The 23,901-nt window shown below is 36.1% G+C and overlaps 5 protein-coding genes across 6 annotated transcripts; 3 read left to right on the top strand and 2 right to left on the bottom strand.

The window, feature by feature from the left end:
* Window positions 1-2,479: 2,479 nt before the first annotated feature.
* Window positions 2,480-3,113, bottom strand: LOC111454444 (ethylene-responsive transcription factor ERF003-like). Its single transcript, XM_023095928.1, has 2 exons — window positions 2,988-3,113; window positions 2,480-2,911 (listed from the first exon to the last, which is right to left on the bottom strand). Exons 1-2 carry the CDS (start codon window positions 3,068-3,070, stop codon window positions 2,515-2,517), a joined length of 480 nt encoding a protein of 159 aa, XP_022951696.1. The 5' UTR covers window positions 3,071-3,113; the 3' UTR covers window positions 2,480-2,514.
* A 1,222-nt stretch (window positions 3,114-4,335) lies between these two features.
* On the top strand, window positions 4,336-5,001 carry LOC111454445 (60S ribosomal protein L39). The gene is made up of 3 exons (XM_023095929.1): window positions 4,336-4,421; window positions 4,548-4,651; window positions 4,743-5,001. Exons 1-3 carry the CDS (start codon window positions 4,419-4,421, stop codon window positions 4,789-4,791), a joined length of 156 nt encoding a protein of 51 aa, XP_022951697.1. The 5' UTR covers window positions 4,336-4,418; the 3' UTR covers window positions 4,792-5,001.
* A 1,967-nt stretch (window positions 5,002-6,968) lies between these two features.
* On the top strand, window positions 6,969-10,660 carry LOC111454435 (aspartate aminotransferase, chloroplastic-like). The gene is made up of 11 exons (XM_023095919.1): window positions 6,969-7,235; window positions 7,377-7,451; window positions 7,838-8,032; window positions 8,168-8,206; window positions 8,295-8,384; window positions 8,516-8,624; window positions 8,711-8,820; window positions 8,948-9,091; window positions 9,263-9,429; window positions 9,832-10,096; window positions 10,284-10,660. Exons 1-11 carry the CDS (start codon window positions 7,164-7,166, stop codon window positions 10,413-10,415), a joined length of 1,398 nt encoding a protein of 465 aa, XP_022951687.1. The 5' UTR covers window positions 6,969-7,163; the 3' UTR covers window positions 10,416-10,660.
* A 466-nt stretch (window positions 10,661-11,126) lies between these two features.
* On the bottom strand, window positions 11,127-14,101 carry LOC111454436 (probable receptor-like protein kinase At1g80640). The gene is made up of 10 exons (XM_023095920.1): window positions 13,700-14,101; window positions 13,452-13,619; window positions 13,108-13,364; window positions 12,903-13,035; window positions 12,764-12,827; window positions 12,593-12,689; window positions 12,347-12,449; window positions 12,049-12,167; window positions 11,878-11,967; window positions 11,127-11,768 (listed from the first exon to the last, which is right to left on the bottom strand). The coding sequence occupies exons 1-10, from the start codon at window positions 13,839-13,841 to the stop codon at window positions 11,610-11,612; spliced, it is 1,332 nt and encodes a 443-aa protein (XP_022951688.1). The 5' UTR covers window positions 13,842-14,101; the 3' UTR covers window positions 11,127-11,609.
* Window positions 14,102-18,108: 4,007 nt separating this feature from the next.
* On the top strand, window positions 18,109-21,254 carry LOC111454441. 2 transcript variants are annotated; one of them, XR_002712425.1, is made up of 6 exons: window positions 18,109-18,520; window positions 19,362-19,424; window positions 19,503-19,565; window positions 20,522-20,590; window positions 20,667-21,111; window positions 21,152-21,254. XR_002712425.1 is itself a non-coding variant. In XM_023095924.1 (5 exons), exons 1-5 carry the CDS (start codon window positions 18,182-18,184, stop codon window positions 20,868-20,870), a joined length of 738 nt encoding a protein of 245 aa, XP_022951692.1. In that variant the 5' UTR covers window positions 18,109-18,181; the 3' UTR covers window positions 20,871-21,242. The 2 variants fall into 2 exon arrangements, 1 of the variants encoding a protein (XP_022951692.1); XM_023095924.1 differs by having other exon boundaries at window positions 20,667-21,242.
* Window positions 21,255-23,901: the final 2,647 nt, after the last annotated feature.

The raw sequence follows: 23,901 nt of genomic DNA, 5'->3' as shown, positions 1-23,901 counted from the left end.
TGGTGGTTTGTTCTTTTTCCCAACCAACCTGAAACATCAGAGAAACAAATTGTGCTTGAAGTAGTGAAGCTCCATTTATTATGGGATGGTTACAAATTTGTGATAAATGATTAAAATCTAGATTTATGGTATTTCATTAATATATTTTAAGTTTTAAGAATTTTTATTTACTTTTAATTATGATTATAAATTATGACTCTGGAGGGTTTTGTTTTCATATTATATAAAGTCACGTATATTATTTTTGTAAAATTGACTAAAAAAAATACACTTAATAAAAGAACATTTGTACTTTCTTATAGTCAAAATTTGCAATTCTATGTGTTTGTGAAGTAATTCGAATCTCAAACACGTGTTCTTGCTTTGAGATATTCGATCAACAAGGTAGCCCGAATCTTATTTTCCCTTCAAGACTACCATTAAACTATGCATGTTCGAGTTGACATGATCTCAGTCTTGTATTTTGTAAAGAACAAGTCGTCAAAATGAGCATAATTTAACAGTAGCTGACGTTTACTATCGATTAATAGGTGAGAAAAAGGTGATGGGGCCGTTTTATCGACCAAATGGTGCATACGAGCTGTATAGAAGTGAAACTTAAGGACAAGGTTTGGTTGCCCCCACACCCCCCATGTGCTTTGATTCCTTACACTTGGAGGACAAGTTTATAAAACCCTATTACTTTTATTTTTATTATTTTTTTTTTTTTAACATCTACGTCATAATTAAATAACTTTTTATTTACTTTATTATTATTATTATTATTATTATTATTTTGTTAGTGCCAGTTGGGTACCTAACTACCAACCCTTTTCACATCCTCGGCCTAACCCTTTATCATACAAGAAATTAATTAATTAATCCAAAATAAAAATTAAATATTGGGCTGAGATAAAAAGGCCAGCAAACAATTGGGCCGGCCCATGAATTTGAAACGGCCCAAGTTATTGGCCCATCAATTACAAATTCATGAGTGGAAGTGGTCGGATTTAGGTATAGGTAGATATTTAAATTAAATTAATTATTAAAAGAACAATTTAAAATTTCTTTGTTCTAAGAAAAATCAAGTTGAGAGTATGTCGAGAATACGAGGCCAGCCCATTCAAGACGAGTCAACGTGATGACCCAACGCTTTCATTGAGAACTGGCTAACCAAGCCTGATGTGACTTAGGGGTGTACATGGTCCTGGTTGGGTCAGGTTGTGAGATTTTTTTGACCCAGACCAAAAGTTCGGGTTTGGTTGGATTGGTAACCTAACCCAACCCGAAACTTTTCACAACCCAACCCTCTATTTTCGGGTTGGGTAAATTTATAATTATTCGGATCCAATCTTAGAATATTAAAAGAAATTGACGTTAATACCACAACCGCAAACCCATTAATACATATTTTATTTATTTTTATTTGACTCGAGTCAAATCGAAGGTTTTTCTCACGAACCCAAAACCGAACCGATTCAGTTCAGGTTCAGAAAAATGAACCCAACCCTACTCGAATGCTTATCCAACCCAACCCTTATAGTTCGGGTTGGATTGGTCTGGATTGTCAAGTTGTTGAGTTGAATGTACACCCTTAATGTGACCTAGACCCACATTCAAGATTGATAAGACCAATCCATATGACCTAGACCGATCTCGACTCACATTGCACACACTCTCTCGAACAAGTGTAATATGCTAATTATAAATAGCTAATATCGTGCAAATTCGAAAAGCAATGGTAAAAATAAATGAGTGGATATGATTGTTATATTTGAGTGCATGAGATTCATGATTGTATGTGGCATCATTATGTTGACTCACTTTCTTCCTTTTATTCCTTTATAAGAACCATACACTCACACACTCAAAATCTTCGTATTTTTCCCTCGGCTTCGAGTTGTCTGATAAGTTGGGTATTCTCAGTCTATCGAGTAAAATCGATGATTTTTTTTGTCACGACTAGCTAAAACTAAATGACCCCATAAAATATACGTAAAGACCCATCTCGAACAAAGCAGCAAATTCTCGTTTAAACAAAGCAGCAAAATCTCAAACAGTATATTCTTCCGTCCCTTTCCTATCCAATTTTCACCTCACCTCCATATCTATATATGACACTGTAACGCCCCAAGCCCACCACTAGCTGTCCTATTTGAGCTCACTCTTTTGGGTTTCCCCTCAAGGTTTTTAAAACGAGTTTTCACAAAGGGTGTTTCGTTCTCCTGCCAACCGATGTGGGATATCACAGATAGAGACCCGTCTACCCGTCTCTTTACTGGGGAACACGATCCACGCAAATTATGAGTTTCCACAAAGGGTGTTTCGTTCTCCTGCCAACCGATGTGGGATATCACAGATAGAGACCCGTCTACCCGTTTCTTTATTGGGGAACACGATCCACGCAAATTATTGAATTAGTGTGAAGAAGGGTAGTAGGAGTCGATTAAAATGATTGGATTATACAAATAACAATAATTCTCTAATCCCCAAAGTTGGATCAAAATGGGTTTTTTATAAAATTTTAATAAAATATCAAAACGCCTGAGACGGCGGCGGCATCACAGAACAGAGCTCAACAGACCCATAATGAATCAATTCCTCAATCATCTGTTCAATATCATCCTCTTCCAGTGCCTCAAACGGCTGATGGGCGGCCATCTCCGTCTGACCCTTTTTCACCGCCGCCGCCACCCTTTCGTTCTCTGTCGTCACTTGCGGCGATGGGTTCGTCAAATGCAGAGACGCCATGTAGCACCGGTGAAGCTTGGCGGTCAAATTTGCAGAGAAGAGTTTAAAAGAATTGGAATCGTTTGCATTGAAGGGGAAATTGGTTCTTGCTCTAGGGCCGCACATGAGCCGGGCGGCTCCGTCGTAGGCTCTGGCTGCATCTTCGGCCGTTTCGAAAGTGCCCAGCCAAATTCTGGTCTTCCTGCGAAGAACAGAGCAGCAGAGCAGAGCACATAAGAAATTGAAAACAAAACTGAAATTATTAGCTTGTGACTTACAATAAAGGGTGTCGAATTTCGGAAACCCAAGACCCCCAATGCCGTCGACGAACGCCTCGATACCGCTGTTGAGGCCTCGCCATTGATACCGTTCTTGAGCTGTGCGAGCTCCCCAAGTGCGAGCAGGGAGTGTGGGGGAGAAGGGTTAAGGAACGGTGGTTTAAGTACTTTGACAACCTCAATATCATGACTAGATATCTAAGCATGGATCGAGACGAATAATACAAGGCCGAATTGTAATAGTTCAAGCCGATCACTAGCAAATATTGTCTTATTTGTGCTTCTGACTTTTTCTGGCTTCTCTAAGCCCACCACTAGTCGATATTGTCGTTCTCGACTCTTACTTTTAGGCTTGTTGATAAGCGTCCAAAATGCTAGATTTTGTGAAGCTAGGGATCATTCTGGGATCGATGCAAATTTTTGATGATTGCACCCAATACAACTTACTTCAAAATTAACTTGCTCAAGACTAATATAATGAATTTCAAAGACAAAAGGATTTTGCATTCTACCATGATTTTGTATTTATGTTCAAAAGCAAAAAGTTTTGGATTCATATCACTTATAAAAAACTGTTTCTTTCTTCTCTTCAACTGACTGTGATCTAACGTGAATTCTCCTGAAAGAGACCAATTTTATGCCTCTTTTATCGGAAAGAAGGGAAAAAAAAATATATATATATATTCTCCCTTTATTTTAATTTTACTAAAGCTACTTTTAAAATAATAGCTTAAATTAGTATGTAATAAATTTTAATTAACGTTAAATTGTTATGGTTTAATTATAATGTTGGAAGAAATAAATTATTTTAATTAATTTTATATTGATATTTATAATTTTCGGGAATTAAAAGTACAAAAGAATGACAAATTTGAGAAGTTTATATATATATATATTAAATGTGTATTAGTGCCACGTGGCGGCATCGGGATTATGGGCCCGGCTATCTAACTACCAAACTTGGGCCCAATTTCGTACCTGCTCCAATCCGGTTGTCCATCATGGTGATCCGTGACCGTGACGCCCATGGCTGGTTATTATCCATCAATCCCGTTGATTATGGGTATTTGACTGACGCCACATATACTGACGTGTCTCTTTCTCATTTGTCCGTCACGATCCTTCCAACCATAAAACCTATTTATTTAACCACTCTTTCACGGTCTGTTCCTAACTTTATTTAAAAAAAAAAGAAAAACTTTAAATTTTTGAAATGGGCCTTTTGGGTATATGAGCCCAATGAATATGTTTTATGGATCGGCCCATTATATTGTCCGGGTTGGACCGAGACTTCCCGTTAATTTCCGGGCAGCATGGTTTTGGCGGTTCATATAAAAGGCGCATCTCCTCTTTTTCCCTCTCTCTGAAATTAGGGTTTTTGCTCGTTGGTCGCTGTCCGAAGCCCTCGCAGCCGGTTCCCGAATCTCGAAGATGGTAACTATTTCTTCATTGGAATGATTTCGTTTCTGCATTTTATTTCTCGATTTGTTTTGCATTGTACTTTCAATTGATTTTTGTTTTGGGAGGCTTTGTGATGTAAGTTTTCTTAATCATGCGCAGCCGTCTCACAAGACCTTCAGAATCAAGAAGAAGTTGGCGAAGAAGATGAGACAGAACAGGCCTATTCCTCACTGGATCCGCCTTAGGACCGACAATACCATCAGGTATTTACTCTTCCGTTCTGGTTTCTTCCATGTTATCATTTCAATACTTTTCGATTTAAAATCAAACGCTGCATTTTGGCTTCTTGTTTAGGTACAATGCGAAGCGAAGGCACTGGCGACGTACTAAGCTCGGATTTTGAGGTGTTTTGATTGTGATTTGCTCTTCAATCCTTCGCAATTGTTTTGAAACCTATTTAAGCATTAGATGCGGTGATGACGAAGAATATAGAGCTAGATGTTTGAATTTTTGTCTCTCAATTAAGAACTTGTGGAAGAGAAACACAAGTAGTACTATTTAGCCTTACTTCTATTTTAAATATATATCTGGAGTAGTTTCAGTTCATATGTTACTATCGTGTTCGTTTCGTTTATTACTATCCTATTTCAGTTTAGTGCCTTTTCTTCTAACACCGGTGGGAGTTTCAGTTATGTCTTGATCGTTCAAGTATTCATATGAACGGGAGGAGTTTGGTATCCACACCAGGCTTTCCATTTACGTACTGTTTCTTGATTCATATATTAATTGGCTGGGTGTTTTATTGTACATATTTGAACAAATCTATCATCTACGTCACTGATGGCATTTTTGTTCGAAGTATGGTTTTAGTTTCTAAATCTTTTTCTATATGATATGCTGGTTTAACTTCTGGTGATAATTTAAAGTTCTTTGATAACCATGTAAGTCTTGTTTGATCATTTTTATGTTTGGTTTTTGAAATTTGGCTAAGAATTCAAGAATCACATTTAAAGTTTATTTGGGAGAACATTCAATTTGACAATTGTTTGCCTATGATGTTCGTGACTTTCATAGGGAATTGTTTACAAATCGATCCTTGTTTCAAGCAAGTCTGTACTGATGAACTCATGGGCAGTTCCCCATGGTCTGTCAAACATCCCTATCAAGATGATTGTTTCTCGAGTCACAGTACCCTTCGCTAGTTTCTTGTTTTTTCTTAAGAATTATCAGAATTTGTCACAGGTCGTAAACTAATAAAAATACAAAAGTGGTTTATTTGCAAAAACAATTTAATTATTAGTTTAAACAATTAAATATCTTACTTACAATAATATCCATAAAGTTAATATTTAAATCTTAATTGCTTATAGTCTTTCATATTTTTATCTTTAATTGCGGTAGAGAAGTTTGATTTCTCGTCTATTATTAAATTTTAATATGTTTAGATTATTCGAGTTGAAAGTGATGCAATCTTTTGTTGAAGGCATTTGTGTAATTTCTGTACATTACAAGGGTAGGAGGGGAATTTCATCAACTATCTCAACTATATATGTATATATATATATGAGCATGTTAAATTTATTAGTAGGGTTTATTTTAGATATTGGTAATTCCAATTTTGGAATCTTAATATATTTTTATTTGTTATGATATGTTAGGGGCTGTCTCATTATAATTATGCTTTAACGTCAAAATATGATATTCTTTTCTATATATATATATATATATATATGCTAATTACCTCTCTAGGCTATCATTTATAAATATTAAGATTAAATTTCTTCCTAAAAAAAAAAATGAATTCATTATTTTTGTGGGTATTGTTCCAAGTTTACCCTTTGTGGCAATTCAGGATTAATAAATATAAATTTCAAGGCAAGTTGTAAGTACGTTATCAATTTTGACTTTTTGTATTTGACTTTTATTTAAAATAAAAAAAAAAGCTCCTTTTTTACTTTAATATCTGACCTTTAATTCATGTCAATTTAAAAATATTATATTCTTGCATACTTATATTATAGTAATATTCATTTTTTTATTTGAAAAAAAATGTTAGAAATAAACATTTATGTATATTTATTTTATATATATAATGAAATTATGTGAAATTATAGATAATTTATATGCATATTTATCTTATTTATTAGAAGTATTTATATACATTATATTCTTTCCTAGAAATAGAAGTATACTAAATATGTCATCTAAATATATAATATCGTGAATTTTAATAGTATAAACTATTTAATTTAGAAAAAAAAAAAATCAATAATTTTGAACATTAAGAAATGTATTAAAATATAAGACAAAAATTTGGGCTTATGTCATTCTAGACAGTGAAGCTTAAATATTAAAATATTAAAGTTTTAATTTAAAAAATGCGGCTAAATGATTGAATTAGGTTTAATTTCACATAAAAAAAATTACCATTTATTATAAACGAGTTGAGAAGTAGCGTACACGTGGCATCATTTTAAGACACGAATCCAATCCATAAACTCAATTGCCCATTTTATCCTTCTCAAGCTACCATAATTACCATTCAGCCCCTGGGAACAGATCCAACCAACGCCCGGCGTTTGCAGTGAAGTCCCTCACAATTGCCCCTCGAACCCATCGCCTTCTCTCCTCATTCATTCGCTCCACCTAGCTCTCCTTGTGAACTCCATTGTCGCTGATCCAATTTCCATTAAGCTCTGTATTCAATTCATTGATTTGCTGTTGTATCAATTCGTTTCTGTTTGCTTCATTGCTGAGCTTCTTGCGTGGATTTAGATGGCGTCCTCTTTCCTTCCTCTCGCTTACGCCTCGCCTTCAGCTTCACTTTCCTCGCTTGAGAACATGAAGGTTTTCTATATCCTCCGTTAGCTATCGCTTTTGTTCTTACGATATTGTCTTCTGGTTTTCATCTCTTTTTTGTTTTGATTACTGGAATGGATGTAGTAGTTTATTGCTAATGATGTCTAATTGTGCGTTCTGCTCTTTTAGCTGGCGAAGTTGAACCTTGGAAGTAACTGTCTAAATATCGATCGAGAGAAAAACAATCCCTTCGCGAAGGCGAAGGTATGCTTTGTCATTTCTCTCTCCTTCTGTATCGGAATTGATTAGTTAACTTCTCTTCAATCAGTTGCTGATCGGGGTAGTTGTTTGTTCGTTCTCAATATTTTTCTTATTTATTTTAAAGAATTGTTTGTTTGGTTGGTTGTTGATCTTGAAATGTTATTCGTTCATTAGATCGAGTGTTTATATGTGTATTTTTTTGCATGCTGGCTTACTTTTGAAGGATGTCTGTGCAACCGCTATCATGATTCATGCACATTTTCTAAATTTTATTGCTTATCTAGTTGGAGTTACTGAAGTGTAGTTTTCAGCGAAATTTTTTAGAAAATGATAGTGTAGAGTCAGGGAAGCGAAAGGAGGATTGATGCAGTACTGTTTTTTTTTTTCAGTCCTTGAGCAGGATATCAATGGTTGCTTCGGTTAACGCTTCTCGTTTTGAGGGGATAACGATGGCTCCTCCTGATCCAATTCTTGGAGTTTCTGAGGCTTTCAAAGCAGATACGCATGGAAACAAACTCAACTTGGGAGTTGGTGCATACCGCACAGAAGAGCTACATCCTTATGTGCTTGATGTTGTGAAGAAGGTCAAAATCTTCCTTTTCCGACTCTGCAATTGGGTTTTATTAATGAAATCTTTGTATTTTTATTCAATCATGATTTTCAATGGAGGTTGGCCTTAAACCTTTATTATATTGAACTTTGCTTCTTTAATTAAACAGGTAGAGAAACTAATGCTTGAGAGAGGAGATAACAAAGAGGTATGTTGATGGTACTGCATATGAATATATTATTGGGAATTCTTATCAGCTTCAAGGATTCTGTATATAACTTATTTCCTATGTGTAGTATCTCCCAATTGAAGGTCTGGCTGCATTCAATAAGGCCACTGCAGAATTGTTATTTGGAGCTGATAACGCAGTGATCAAGCAGCAGCGTGTATGTGAAACTTTAGCTTCAAAGTCCATTTTCTTTCTATATCAATGGATTATTGCTTAAAGAAAGAATCAGTGAGGTTGTAATGCTGTAAGTGTGATCCCATTTTGTTTTATTTATACCATATATGCTAGGTTGCAACTATTCAAGGTCTGTCAGGGACTGGTTCTCTTAGAATTGCTGCAGCTCTTATTGAACGATACTTTCCTGGTGCAAAAGTCCTGATATCTTCTCCAACTTGGGGTTTGTATTGATATGTTTACTTCACTTCTTGTTTGGTTTGTTTCTTGGCAAACTAAATTTTCATGGCCAGGAAATTTTCGTTGCAGGGAATCATAAAAATATTTTCAATGATGCGAGAGTTCCATGGTCTGAGTACCGATATTACGATCCTAAAACAGTTGGTTTGGATTTTGATGGGATGATATCTGATATTAAGGTTATTGCCTGACCGTATCATTTTCTCCTTGTGATATTTGTCTTGAGGCTAGTTCTCAAGTTTTTTGCTCTTTTCTTTTTAACGATTTTCTTCCTCTATACATTGTCTTTCCACATACATCTTCCAGGCGGCACCTGAAGGATCTTTTGTGTTGCTTCATGGTTGTGCTCACAACCCAACTGGCATTGATCCAACACCTGAGCAGTGGGAAAAAATTGCTGATGTCATTCAGGAAAAGAGCCACATTCCATTTTTCGATGTTGCATATCAGGTAGTGTATTGACTCTTTGAACAGAAAACATCTACCATAACATTTTGTTTCAACTTGGAGTTAGGCGCACCTATATGCAGTTAGTTCTGTGCGCTTGCTCATTTTAGAGCTCCATAATTGCAGTACTTAAAAAAGGTTACCCTAAATAAGATTTTTCCTCTCGAGTTCTAGGGATTTGCTAGTGGAAGCCTTGATGCAGATGCAGCATCTGTTAGGCTGTTTGCTGCTCGTGGTTTGGAGCTTCTGGTTGCTCAATCATATAGTAAAAATCTTGGTCTTTACGCTGAAAGGATTGGGGCTATCAACGTGGTCTGCTCATCATCAGATGCAGCAACAAGGTTCAGTGAGCAAAATTTTATGCATTGTCCTTTCCATGATTTCTTACGTCTGTTATCATTCCTTGTTCTCTGGAAAATGTATAAAAACCTAAATAAAAGATGTTTGTAAGACCCTGGCTTATATTTAATATTTGTATTATTACAAAAAATAAATTGAAATAGGCACTTCAATGTTCTCCTGCTGGTTCAGAAAAGATATTGGATATGAGATGCATCGCTTGCATAATTTTTATAGTTAAATGAAACTATATTTTATTAGTTCACTTTGGTTAATCATCTATACTTTTCATGATGATTAATGTAGGAAGTTGATTGTTCTTCTCGTTGAAGTCTGTATTGTGGGGAAGTTGTCCATTCTGTTTTATTGCTATAAATATTTAATGGATACCTTTATATTTTTAGAGTAAAGAGCCAGCTAAAGAGGCTTGCTCGACCAATGTACTCAAATCCTCCAGTTCATGGGGCTAGAATTGTTGCGAATATTGTTGGAGATCCAGCACTGTTTAACGAGTGGAAAGCAGAAATGGAAATGATGGCTGGAAGAATAAAGAATGTTAGACAGAAGCTCTATGATAGTCTCAGCGCAAAAGATAAAAGTGGGAAAGATTGGTCCTTTATACTCAAGCAGATTGGCATGTTCTCATTCACAGGCTTAAGCAAAGTTCAGGTGATTATTGTCTTATAGACTAATGAATTTTCTCTACTGTTCACACAACATACGATACTTTCCAATTTAACATCAATATACTTTTTAACATATCCTTTTGAAACTGACTGTCCTAGCGTATTGTTCTATCTGATTTGTGCTTTGGGTTTTCATAACATGTTGCTTTGCATTCTTTATGTTCAAGCAGAGTGATCATATGACAGACAAGTGGCATGTATACATGACGAAGGATGGACGGATTTCGTTGGCTGGACTATCATTAGCTAAATGTGAATATCTCGCAGACGCCATCATCGATTCGTTCCACAACGTGCGGTAAATTGGATATCAAATAGGATATACAATTTAAAAATAATATTCTCAAAGTTTTGCTTTCCAGTCTTATATTCTCGAGTGATCGAATATGACTTCTTATCGTAATCTAAGTCTAGCTGAGACATTGATCTACATTTTGTAATAAGGTGGCTCAGTGATAGTTGGAACTCTTCGTTTGTGATCAAGTTTGAAACTTAATATTTCATAGTACTTCCAACTATCGGTAAATTTGCTATTTGCATATTTGAATTTTTTGGTGGCTGATCATTAACTTTAGACCATAATGCACTTAGGCTGTTACTAAATATCTCTTGTAATAGCCTAAGCGTACTGCTAGTAGATATTGTCTTCTTTGAGCTTTTCCTTTCAGGCTTTCCTTCAAGGCTTTTAAACTACGTCTGCTTGAGAAAGGTTTCCACACCCTTATAAATGGTGCTTTGTTCTCCTTCCCAACCGATAAGGTTATGATTGGCTTTCTAGAGTTCTTTAACTTCCATGTATTTGATCAGCCTCATGGAACATGGTTAGATTAAATGATGTTTTGTTCTCATTCCCAACCGACGTGGGATCTCACATCTCCACTCTGTTATAAGGTTGTGACTGGCTTTCTAGAGTTCTTTAACTTCCATGTGTTTTGGTATTTCGTACTTTGATAATTACCAAATGACCGAGATGAACAAAAAAGTGAAAGAGTTCTTATTCAGTAGGGATTAGAGTAGAGTGATAGAAACTAGAGGCATAAAACTCTTCCTCTTCCCTTTACTAACCCAAGATTCTAGGTTTTCATTTAAGGGAGAGACCTTACTAGGGAAAAACTGCTACTGCTACTATGCTTTAGATGCAAGATATAGAAGCAAAATCTTATTGCCTTTTTTTGGCTTTCGATTTCTTTAATGTAGCATAGCATCTTATGAGTGTAGCCCGATGACCATATGTACAAAAGAGTTCTAAAATTGCACCTTTTTGCCCCAAAATTATGCATCTTTTTATTGTTCTGTGGAGGATAAAAAAATTATGTAGCATAACATTCCACCATTCTTCACAAGAATTTGAACCAAGCACCATGGGCAGGCAACCATATTTGCAGAAATAAGAACAAATATGATTGGAAAAATCATACATTTGTGCATTGAAGAACCCTGAAACCAGTGCTGTAGTATATCATGAAATGATTCTCTTTCTCACTTCTTCTTCCTAGCTAATCTTCAGCCACAGATGCTTGTTGTTGTTGTGTTGATGATCTGAGTGTCCCTCCAAGCTCAACAGGAACAAGAGGAATAAGAGAGTGCAAAACGTCTGTTATTAGAGGACGATAGCTCGGTTCAGGTTGTACGCACAGCACGGCAACAGCAGCCACCTATACCAACCCAGGTACACCATAAATTCTCAAATTGATTCTACTTTCAACTCAAAACTATTGATGTCTGACCGAGTAGTACCCAGTATGAAAAGCTTGATTTACGAACCTGAAATAAGTGTTTCGGATCCATTGTGTTCTTGATCACCGGGTCAACGATTTCAGGCAGCTTTGATCTATCAGTGAGATGAGGCATAGCCTGCAAAACAAAATTCCAATTTGAGAAACATATTGAATGACATTGAGAGTATTAGAGGATTGGTTTCAGGAGAAGAACTACCCATGTGACAATGGATTGACATTGAGTTGGTGCCAGTTTCTCAACAGGCCTTTTCCCTAAAAGTAGCTCCAAAAGCACAACACCAAACGCATACACATCGCTCTTATCTGTCAATTTGCCTGTACAAGTAAAAGAAAACTCATCTTCCGAGCATCTAGGAAGAAGACCTTTTGGTTGATGATATATAAGCTTCAGTTAAGCTATGTTTAAGTCAGCTCTGTTCAAGTCGATACAAACTTTTAAACCTAACATCAATTAAATTCCGAGCATCAAGGAAGAAGATTCAAATTAGACATACCGTCTAAAAGATACTCGGGAGCAACATAGCCCATTGTCCCAGAAAGCTTGATCTCGTTCTTGTTTTGTGCTCCAACAATCACAGACAACCCAAAATCAGAAAGCTGAATCCACAAAACAAACAAGAACAAGAACAAATAATTGAGGGCCTAGCAGACTGCCTGTTTCTGATTCATTCTCAATATAAAAAAAAAAAAAAGCTATGGATTGGACTCTTCCAAGCGTTAAATGATAGCCATTATTTTACCTTAGCATTGAAGTTCGCATCCAAAAGAATATTGGATGATTTCAGATCTCTATGTATTATTGCAGGCTTGCAGTGTTCATGCAGATATTCTAACCCTCTGGTCAACAGTTTTCAAATGTCAAGAACACACACAAACTTCTTCAACCCCAGACGTTGTCTAAACCAACTCACCTCGCTGAATCCAGAGCAATCTTCATGCGCATATGCCATGTTAATCCCTCTCCATGCGAAGGCCCTATGAACATTCATACCCAATTAACAATAAACCCACAAGAACAGTAATTCATCGCCTTTGATTCAGTGTTCTTACCATGTAACAGTGTTTCAAGTGACCCATTCTCCATTAATTCGTATACAAGAAGCCTTGATTCTTCATGAATCGTGTAACCCAGAAGCTGGATGATATTCGAGTGATGGGTTTTGCTCAATATCTCCACTTCAATCTGCAAATTTCGTGTCAATGGAGTTTAGTTTTGTTATGATGAAGAACAAGAAGAAGATCATGAAGTTATTACCTCGAATTCTTTCTCTGAATCCTTATCCAAACATTCAAGTTTCTTCACTGCAACGTGTAGATTCTGTTCTAATTGAGCCTTGTAAACCCGTCCGAACCCACCCTCGCCCAGAATGTTACTTTCCTGGAAAATGTTGGTGGATTTTTCCAGAACCGCGTAATCAATGACTGGAACAGAGAATTTATTGTGACCCACCATTTTGTTTGAGCTGAATTTGCGCAAGAATGGTGCTAATCCAACGAAACCGTTTTCGGCATCTTCAAATCCAAATTCAAACAGTGTTAAACGAGGATTCAAATCCAACGAAAATGGCAGATTCCGAGAAGAACTCAGAAGTGACTGACCTGGGCTACGAATGTTTCGTTTATGGATGTTCGTGGAGTTTCTTCTGTAATAAACCCACAAAATGAGTGAAATCACTGAGACTGCACCGAATGAAGCACAAACAATAAGAACAATCAGGATTCTGTTGTGGGTTTCGCTTCTTTGATTCAACATTCCCATGGAAATCTCTGAAAAACATGAAATGACTGGTTAATTTTCAGTGAAGAAGCATCAAATTTAAGAGAAAGAGATCTGTGACGACACCCACCTGGAGAAGAAGCAGCAGCAGCCATTGAATCGGAAAATGGAGGAAGCAGAGACGGCAACGGAGCAGAGGAAGCCACCAAAACAGAGCAGAATCGAAGAAGAAGAAGAGGAAGAAGAAGAAGAAGAAGAAGAAGAAGGTTCATTATCGGAGTATTCGCTTTCGGGATTAGGATGAGATGAAGATATAAGAGAAAGAGAGAGATGGGTGTCGTGTTGTGATGTTTGTTAAGAATTGGAGATGCTGAAAGCGCGCACACAACCACAGTGGGGCTTCCCTTGCGCTGCTGCTGCTGGCTGCTGTGCTGCCGGTGCTGCTACATAGCCAATCATGTGGGCAGTTATTGGGGAAAAGGGTTTTTAAATCCCATTTTTCTCTGCCTCTTTCTGTGTGAGATTCCATTGATAAAACAAACAGTCAAGAAAGAGAGAGAAGGAAGAATTGAAAATTCATTTCTGAACCGTTCTTCGAGCCGTGATTTTGATCTCGAGTATATAATAATATTTTCTAGCGGTGGATTTGGACTGTTACAAATGATACTAGAGTTAGACACGGGATGGTATGCCAACGAGAACGTTGGACCACTAAGAGGGTGGATTATGAGATCTCATATTGGTTGGAGACGAGAATGAAATATTTCTTATGAAGGTGCGATAACCTCTTCCCAACAAACGCGTTTTAAAACCATGAGGCTGACGACAACATGTAATGGGTCAAATCGGACAGATGGGTTTGGGCTGTTACAAATGGTATTAGAGTTAGTCACCGAACGATGCGAGACATTGGTTGGATTAGGGTTAGATCCTCTACATAAGATGACAATATCTGCTTATAATGGGTTTGAGCTGATACAAAAGATTTTGTTGAGGTGTGATGGTCGGACACACAAGAAAGAATCTCACGTTAGTGAAGTAGTGTATCCAACATACTCGAGCAAACCTAGGTAGTGAGATTAGTCTCGTAACAATCCAAGCTCACTACTAGTAAATATTATCCTTTTTAAGTTTTTCCTTCCGGGTTTTAAAACGCGTTTGGTAGGAAGAGGTTTCCACACTCTTAAAGGGATGTTTCGTATCCCTCTCCAACCCATGTGAGATCTCACAAATCTCTTCTATTTACACCATTCTTCGTTGTCAATAGTAGAAAGTAACGAGACGAGGGACACGTGTCTCAACTCGATGTTTTCTTCAGCTCGATTCCTAAGCCACTGTTGGGATTCGTCACTCATCTAACTCATGTGGTCTACAGACCGGCTACATATATAGTGGACCTATAGATTTTATATTTCGCTCATAGATGCTCGGATCTTCCGCTTCACTTAAACTATAAAAAAAATATTAATTAATTAAAGTATATTAGTAGTAATATGTTATCGTAGAGTTTAGTCAATCTTTATATCCAAAATTTCAAGTTGTTATTTAATGTAAATCCAACCGTTAAATATAAAATAAATTTAAAAATAAAAAATAAAATGAAGAAAATGGGTAAGATTTAAATTAAAAGTTTCATTAATGATTTAAGTTTAATTGAATAAATGATTAATATATTTTTTTTTATTTAAAATAGGATTTATAGTAATAAGATAATTGAAATTTTATTTTAAAAATAAATTGAATTAATTTTAAAAAAAGTTTAAATTTCCCGCAAAATTCTCGGAAAATAATTATTTATTATGATTATTTGAATGTAGATCTGATGGATATTCAATTTTATAATACAAAGTATAAAGCCCTTTTTTACCAACTCCATAATAAATATGTAAAAGCGAAAATAAATGAATATTAAAAAATAATAATAATTATTATTATTATTTAAAGTATATTCTAAATTAAGGAGAGAGGGAGAATATGGGAAATTTCTTTTTTGGTTTTTTGACAAACAGAATGTGACTAATTAAATGGGACAAAATTGTTTGCATAATTTTGGGCTTTTTTTAAAATTCAATATAATAATTTAAATTTTAAAACGAATAACCCAACATGTTAGGTAAATTATAATTTTTTTTAATTTAAATTATAATATTAATAAATTAAATTATTTAATATTTCACGCGTCCCTCCATATTATAAAAAAATAATTGATATATAACTCAGTCAACGTTACAAAACTTTGAAAAAATTTCAAACTTCTCCCTACCCAATAATTATGTGCAGTAAGCCGTTGTTGTTGTCTTTTTGCTTACCTCCACATATAACACCAATTTCAATTTCTCAAATTTTGCTTTCAAAATCTCTCTGCTCCCGTTTTCTAAAACTTTCTTCTTGAACCGAGGCTAGAGACTCGAGCACACGTCGCTTGGCCGTAGGTGACGCAAGAACGAATAGGCTTAACTCACTTGTTACTGAAGAATGAATGCTGCACAAACGCAAGTCCACTGCCACCGGTTAAAAAAGATCAATAAACCAAGGTTGATTCCATCCTACTACATACTTCTTTCTCCATCTTCACGAAATTTCCCATCTATTTTCCCGGAGATCAAGGCAAAGATTCCATGCAGTAAATTTGCGGGATCGAATTTTCCTAGTTAATTTTTTCGTTTATTATTCTAAAAAAAAATAGTTATCTTTTATTTAAATGGTTAAAAAAAAAATTCTTAACAAAATACTTGCTACTAATTAATTTTTTTTAAAAAAATTAAAATGTAATACTACGCGGTTATATTTAATAATTAAAAAGATCTACAATATTAATCAAAATTAATTAATTATTTATTTTAATTTATATTTTTTTAATATGTATTGAAAATATATTCATACTAAATGGGATAGAGACGGAAAATATAACCTCGTTACTGACTCCATTTTGTTGGATAATAAAAGTCGCACATTCGCTAATTTAAGGAATGATCATGGGTTTATAATCAAGTAATACTATAAAAATGAGGTTTTTTGAGAAGTCCAAAGCAGAGCCACGAGAGCTTGTACTCAAAGTGGACAATATCATACCATTGTGAAGAGTTATGTTCATCTAACACATTTATCTAAAAAAATGTTCTCCACTCTCTTCTCATTCTCAACGTACACCGAGAATTTTGGGACCACAACCACGAACGTAAAATTGACAACTCGACTCAAATAATAATAGGTGAGAAAGTAAGAAAATGTAAAGATGGAGGGACATGAAATTACGTTTACGTACATGATACCTGTACGGGGCCCACAATCATAGAGGATTTTGAATATGTGAAAATTATTATTATTATTTATTTAAAAAAAAAAAAAAGAAGGTGAAAATTTAGTAATTGGACGTTGATGGGCCAGTTGGAAGTGGGCCCAAGCCCAACAACTATCCATCACTTTAAAACCCGCTTCTATAGTTGTACGGCCACACATTATTTTCAAAATTAAATACATAAATAAATTTAATTTAATTTAATTTTAAAATATTATATTGGGGAAATTAAATAAATAATTTCACAACCAAAAAATAAAATTGATTAAATTGATATTATTATTTAGTAATTGAGAAATTATTTGACGGTGGAAGGGCATTGTGGTAAATAAGATGGGGAATCTTCTCAAATTAAAAGGGATGGTGACGCTAAATTATTAGGAGAAAAATGTGGAATGTGTGCGTCACGCGCTTTTAATTAAATTTTAAATATATGTCGGGAAAAAACACGTGTCAGTTTCATTTTCAAGCCCACGAACATCAAATCCAGCCCAACGGCCCATTTACCAAATTAGACTCGGCCCAATACCAAATTAATAATTAAAATTAAATAAAAAATAAATACAATGCATATATTTTTTTAATTTTTAATTTTTTTTATAAAACTAGAAACCGTGGCAATAATGAGAAATAAAAATTAAATATTCAATTTTGGAATATTTAAGTATAATTTAGAATATTCATAATTGAATTAAGTTTTGTAATGCAGTTATTGAGCATTGATTATTAATTCCTAAAACATAATTTCATAATTAATATGAAATTAAATTAATTCATATATATTTTATTGCCAGTAATTATTAAATATCTAAAATTAATTAATTTTCTAGTATTAGCAACCATAACTAACCATTATTATTATTGTTATTTTTGGCCCAATTTCAAGCACTATATAGAAATAAAATTTAAATAATATTTGTTTTTTAAAATTGTTATTGGGCTTTATGTAAAAAGTCCGGCTCGGCCCATTGAAGCCCATAGTTCATAAAAGCGAAGCTAGATTTCGGCGCGCCACGTGGAAGGTGGGCCCGGGGTTTTGGAAATTAAAAAAGAAAAAAGAAAAAAGAAAAAGAAAAAGAAAAATGCCGTTTCCCGGCAATATGATATTAATATCATTAATTAAAAAATGGAAAATGGAATTAGAAAAATAAATAAATAAATAAAAATGGTAAATACTGGAAAGAGCTGCGGGCCCACCCACCCTAATAGCCCACAAACAAAAACGAATAACTGGAATCTCTTCTCCTCCAATTTCCATTTCTACCTTCCGCCATTTTCACTCCCTTCACTCGCCGTCGCCCGCCGCCGGTCAAGATGGTCTTGAAGGACGAGTGGTTGAGTGCGGCCATGGCTGATGACAGCGTCGTCGTTGAGTTACTGGTTCGGCTCAAGCAGTCTCAAGCTTCCTCCTCCGTGAAATCTCCGGTACCTGCCGCTATTCCGGCCAAATGGGGTCTCAGGCAGCGGCGTTCCAGGATTCTTTCCTCTTTTCGATACGATGTTTTTGCTCATAAGAATAAGGAGTCCAGCTCCACTAGATGCAGCCCTACCACTCCTCTCTCTTGGAGCGGCGATACCTCCCCTTCCGCCACCGCTGATGGATTCGAAGAGTCCAGTCATCCCTCCGGATTCTCCCACTACTCCAGATCCAAGGTTCTTTTCTCCGTTTTGCTCTTTTTTATTTCCTTCTCTGGTTTTGGGTTTAGATACAGAGCCACCGATCTCCGCCGTGGCGGTTTCTTTTACCCATGGATTCAGCGAATTTCTCAAACGATTCTGAGTCGCTCCGACGAGCGAGTTCTTCGCTCATCGTGGCCGATTCTGTAACACCACGTGATGAATTGCTCGTAATTTCTCAGAAAAACGCATTTCAACCCCAAACCCACAATTCCCTTTTGAACGATGACCATTTTCTTCCGTTTTTTGTTCTTAATACCGTCGGAACGGAGCCGGTAACCAAGCAATAATGACGGTCTCGAGAACAGCGTTGGAGATAGAATGCTTTGGCAAAGTCATTGAACAAAGTATGTTTGTTTATCTTCCGTTCTCGAGATCAGAGCAATTAGTTTAAGCCCCTTATAATCGGACGGCATGGAAGGGGTTAGAACCATCCAGAGATGGTTCTTAAGCCGCCATTTGATCCTTTGGGTTCTCAGATCTGAAGGTCAATGATCCTTTTCAACCCTCTGTTTTTTTCTCTGTTTTTCAAATGGCATTGAATTGAATGAAGAGGGCACGTGAAGGGTCACGCAAGCAATGGAAAGTAAGATTCTCAAGAAGAAATTGAGGGGTTTAGTTAGATTGATGTAATAAGCGACCATGTGAGTGGGTGTCATGATGTGGCCTTTAATCACTGGTTTATCTGAATTGAAATGAGAAAAAAACAAAACAAAAGGGTGTCTGTTTTTTGAATTTTGTGAATGTAATTGTGACTTTTATGTGTTGTTTTGTGTATAAAGAAAGTGAATCCAATGTGGGTTGGGCTTTTGTGTAGGGATGTGGTAGTAATGAATTCAGCTGGAGGATCGCCATGGCCAAGAGGCTTAAAAGAAAGAAGGTAATATCCTCATCTTCTTGTTTGCTACATATTGTTTATGGCATTGGCTGATCTGTAATACCCATGAACTTTGTTCAGGCATTGGCTGATCTGAGAGTAGAGGAGGCTTTACTTTTGAACGAAAGGGTTCATCTCAGAAAGGTAATGGAGAGAATCAGAGTTGCAGTCTGATGAATTTGCTTTTAAAAGTGTTTTTGGACTGATTAGAAACCGTTTGTAAGGGAACAAAGCGGACAATATTTAATAGTGGTGGACTTGGACTGTTACAAATAGTATCACAATCAGACACCGGGTGTGTGTGCTGGTGTGGATGCTGGGTGTCACGGTCAAACTGCGATTGTGACACTGGGCCTCCAAGGAGGTGGATTGTGAGATCCCATATTGGTTGGAGAGGGGAACAGAGCATTCGTTGTAAGGGTGAGGCTGACGACGATACGTAATGGGCCAAAGCAGACTATATCTGCCAGCGGTGGGCTTGAGTTGTTACCTATGGTATCATAGTCAGATACCGGGTGGTGTGCCAACGAGGACGTTGGGCTCTCAAGGGGGTGGATTGTAAGATCCCACATCAGCAGGAGAGGGGAACAAAACCTTCGTTATAAGGGTGTGGAAACCTCTCCCTAGTAAATGCATTTGAAAACTGTGAGGCTGACGATGATACGTAACGGGCCAAAGTGGACAATATCTACTCACAGCTAGACACTAGGCGGTGTGTAGGCCTCAAGAGGGGTGGATTGTGAGATCCCACATCGGTTGGAGAGGGAAACTTCTCCCTAGTACATTTGAAAATCGCGTAGCTGACGATGATACGTAACGGGTCAAAGAAGATAATATCTACTAGTACGTTGATCACGGTGTTTTGCTTTTTAAAAAAGTGAGGTTTTTTGAATTTGAACTGCACAGATCTCTCCTACAAGCACGGCTCTTCAAGTGCTTTTGAATAAAGTAGCAATTAGTGTATAGTTGAAAAGCACGTTGTTTTGAGAATCATTGTTCTTCACGCGCTGCCAATGGAAGCCATATCCTTCTGTTTGTTTGTTCTACTTTAGTTAAAGCAATGATGCTGCTACTCATTTGTGTTCTTTGTTTAACGTCAGGAGCTTGAAGGCTTACATGCCACGTTCAAAGAACACACAACCAACAATCAAAACTTGAAGAAAATGAAGGTGATTCATAATTTCCTGTTAACAAATCTCAGAATTTCTTGTTCATCTCCTGATTTCAATCTTTCCTGTTTTTCAGCTCAATTTGAACTTCGATTCGTTGTCAAATACTGGTCGGGATCCAACACCCGAAACCCTTCCTATAACTTCTTCGCCGATACAAACCGTACCCGGAAATAGTACACAATCCGACTCCGACAGAACACGAGAGATTAATCCAATGGAAAGCGGTGGGTTTTTTCTACCAGATCTAAACATGATCCCAGCTGATGACTGTCTTTGAAGCTCGCAAATGGATTCTGTGACTCGTCAACAAGACATTGCTTCGAGATAAACAACTTGACGCAATGCCTAACGAAGAATGATTAAGCGGAGCTTGTTTGCGCCAAGGTGTTACTTACCCCGACGAAAGTTCATGAGAATTCTGAAACGTGGGACTTTCTTATGTTGTTGTTTCGAAAGTCTTTTCGAGTAGAATCCATCGATTCATCGATCCATCCCTCGTTGAAATTCGTTTCAAAATTGTAGGATCATCCATCCCTCGTTGAAATTCGTTTCAAAATGGTAGGATCAAACATGTTTGATTCTTTGTAGGTAAAAAGAAAAGCTAATCAAACTTGTTCTATGCTGAAATCTTTGCTCTTTTAAACCCAAATCTTGAGAGTTCTGATTGGTCGCTCAACCTATGGATTTGATTGGCTCAGAATTTAGACAAACTGCTCCTTGTTTGGTGGGCTGCTCCAACGTTTGCCACCCGTTGGTTTGATTGGTTTTGAGTTTGGGCTTGCGACCTTGGCCAGTACTTTCGACTCGAGTTCACAACCCAACTCAATGCACCAAGTTCACAATGGGTTGAACTCGAGTTCACAATTTTATATTGGGTTAGGTTGAAACATGTTTTTGCTCGAGAATTGAGAGTTCCTATCGTAATGCATGACTACTTAACAAGTGGATTCACTCATTATTGCCGAGATAATGGTCTACTTCTTCACCTTTATCGTGCAATACATGCCATTATTGATAGACAGAAGGATCATGGTATGCACTTCAATGTACTAGCTAAAGAAGTACGTCTATCAAGTAGAGACAATATTCACGCTGGTACCGTAGTAGGTAAACTTTAGGCTTTGTTAATTTACTACGTGATGATTTTATTGAAAAAGATCAAAGCTGCGTTTTTTGATTAATCGAGTTGACCCACAAAAAAAGTCAACCAATTAATCGAAGTAAACCCAATACAACTTTTATAATTCGAGTCGAAAAATTCAAATGGATCGAATTCTCGAACATATGAATTGTATTTATCCTCTGAAACGCACTCATGCTACTTATTAACCATTTTTTTTTTCATAATATGCCCACATTGAATGCTAATAATTATGTCTACTTGCATAATTATTATTTTTATTTTTAAAATTTAAAAATATTTAAATTCCCATCAAAATTCTAAATTTAAAAATAATTTTTTTTTAAAATATTTAAAGATAAAAAAAATAAAAAAATAAATAGCTATTATTTCATACTATAAAACTCGTTTTTTACATTTGGAACTCAATTATTATATTAATAAATATAATACAATAATTTTTAAAATAAAATCACACGTGAATAAATAGTAATGAATTTACATATAATAACATTTAATTTCTTAAATTATTATTCCGCTTATTTAGCTTGTAATCTCTTATAAACTTTCATTGTCTACAAAATGACTAAAATGCCCTCAGGTTTTCTTGCTCGTTGATGACCGCCACAGTCCATTGTTACAAACCGTCAACAACTTCACTTAGACAATTACTCCGATGACCACCACCGACGACCATTTCTGGCGCTGGTCGGTGTGTGATGGTGAAGAAGAGCCAAAACGATTTGAAAAATTGAAATGAAAGCGAGTTGACATGTTTAGAGAAAGGTTATGTGTACCAAAATTACGTTTTTTTTGGTGTTCCGGATTGGGACAACCATGGGTGACTTTACCTTCTTTCTTCCACTATATTCAATCAATAGTTCATACACTATTTGCTTTCATCAGACCCTCAATTATTTTCCATTCCTTTCTCGTAATAATTACGTCTTTCAAAATTATTTTTATCATCGTTTTTTTAATGTTAATGCAAAAAAATATGCGATCTGAATTTAAAGCACGAGATGTTACGATCTCATTTGTAACAGTCCACCCTTGTTCATCGCTTGATGTTTGGCTTTGATACTATCTGTAACAGTCCAATCCGACCGTTAACTGATATTGTCCGCTTTAACCGGTTACGTATCACAGCTAATTAGACAAAAAATTGGTCTCAATTATGGTTTTTTTTTTATCCTAATAATTTTTTTTTATTATTATTTAAAAATTATTAACTCAACTTTTACCCACAACCAATAATCGAAGTAGTTGGCTTTGATTTAAGGCGGCAGCAGAGGGCCGGGAGTGAAAATTAAGGTGACAGTCCCCAGTAACAGACATGACACGTGTACGGTGAGGCTAGGGTGGTTATATAAAGGCGCGCCGGTCGGATGGGTTATCGGTGAGAGAATTAGTGCACTCCATGGTCCCCCTCCCTCCTTTTCTTCCCCCTTTCTCTTCCTTTTCAAAAAATTCAGCAATTTTTTTTACCCTTTTTATTTATGATTTCTCTCAAATTCTCCGACTCCACTCCTAATAAATATTGTCCACTTTAGTCCCTTAAGTATTGTCGTCAGCCTCTCGATTTTACCATTTTTAATAGTCTAAGCTCACTACAAGCAAATATTGTCCGATTTAACCCATGACGTACCACCATCAGCCTTACGTTTTTAAAACAATAAGCTTCGTTCCGCTCTCTAACCGACGTGGGATCTTACAATCTCTCCCTTTGAGCCAAAAACAGTGGAGAAAATGTAACCCTTACATTTAGGTATTGACAAATGAACAACGATTCTCGTCGTTTAGATTAACAAACCGTAAATAAGACAAACTCCTACTTAAAATTACGTGCATAAACCGAGTACTCTTCCTTCAACACATCGCTCTCTATTTCCCATCTCATTTTCATTACTTACCCAACAATCGGGCAACTACCACCTACTTGCTCAATAAATGATTTTTGTCTTCACTAACTCTCTGTCTCCCACCACTCTATCCCGAACGTTTCATCAAACATATTTAAATTTTATTATCACTAAAAACAGTTGGGTACTATTAACGATTTTTTCCGTTCATCAAAGACTGTATTAAGATTAAAATAAGGCACGGAAAAACCCGTAGCCATGTTTATAGGACCTTACGAGCGCAAAAACCCTAATCGATTTAAGTATGCATATGGTATAGTATAAAG

Source organism: Cucurbita moschata, unplaced genomic scaffold (genome assembly GCF_002738365.1).
Source record: "Cucurbita moschata cultivar Rifu unplaced genomic scaffold, Cmos_1.0 Cmo_Scf00016, whole genome shotgun sequence".
In the NCBI taxonomy this organism is placed as follows: Eukaryota; Viridiplantae; Streptophyta; class Magnoliopsida; order Cucurbitales; family Cucurbitaceae; genus Cucurbita; species Cucurbita moschata.
This window is presented reverse-complemented; position numbering and strand designations above follow the sequence as displayed.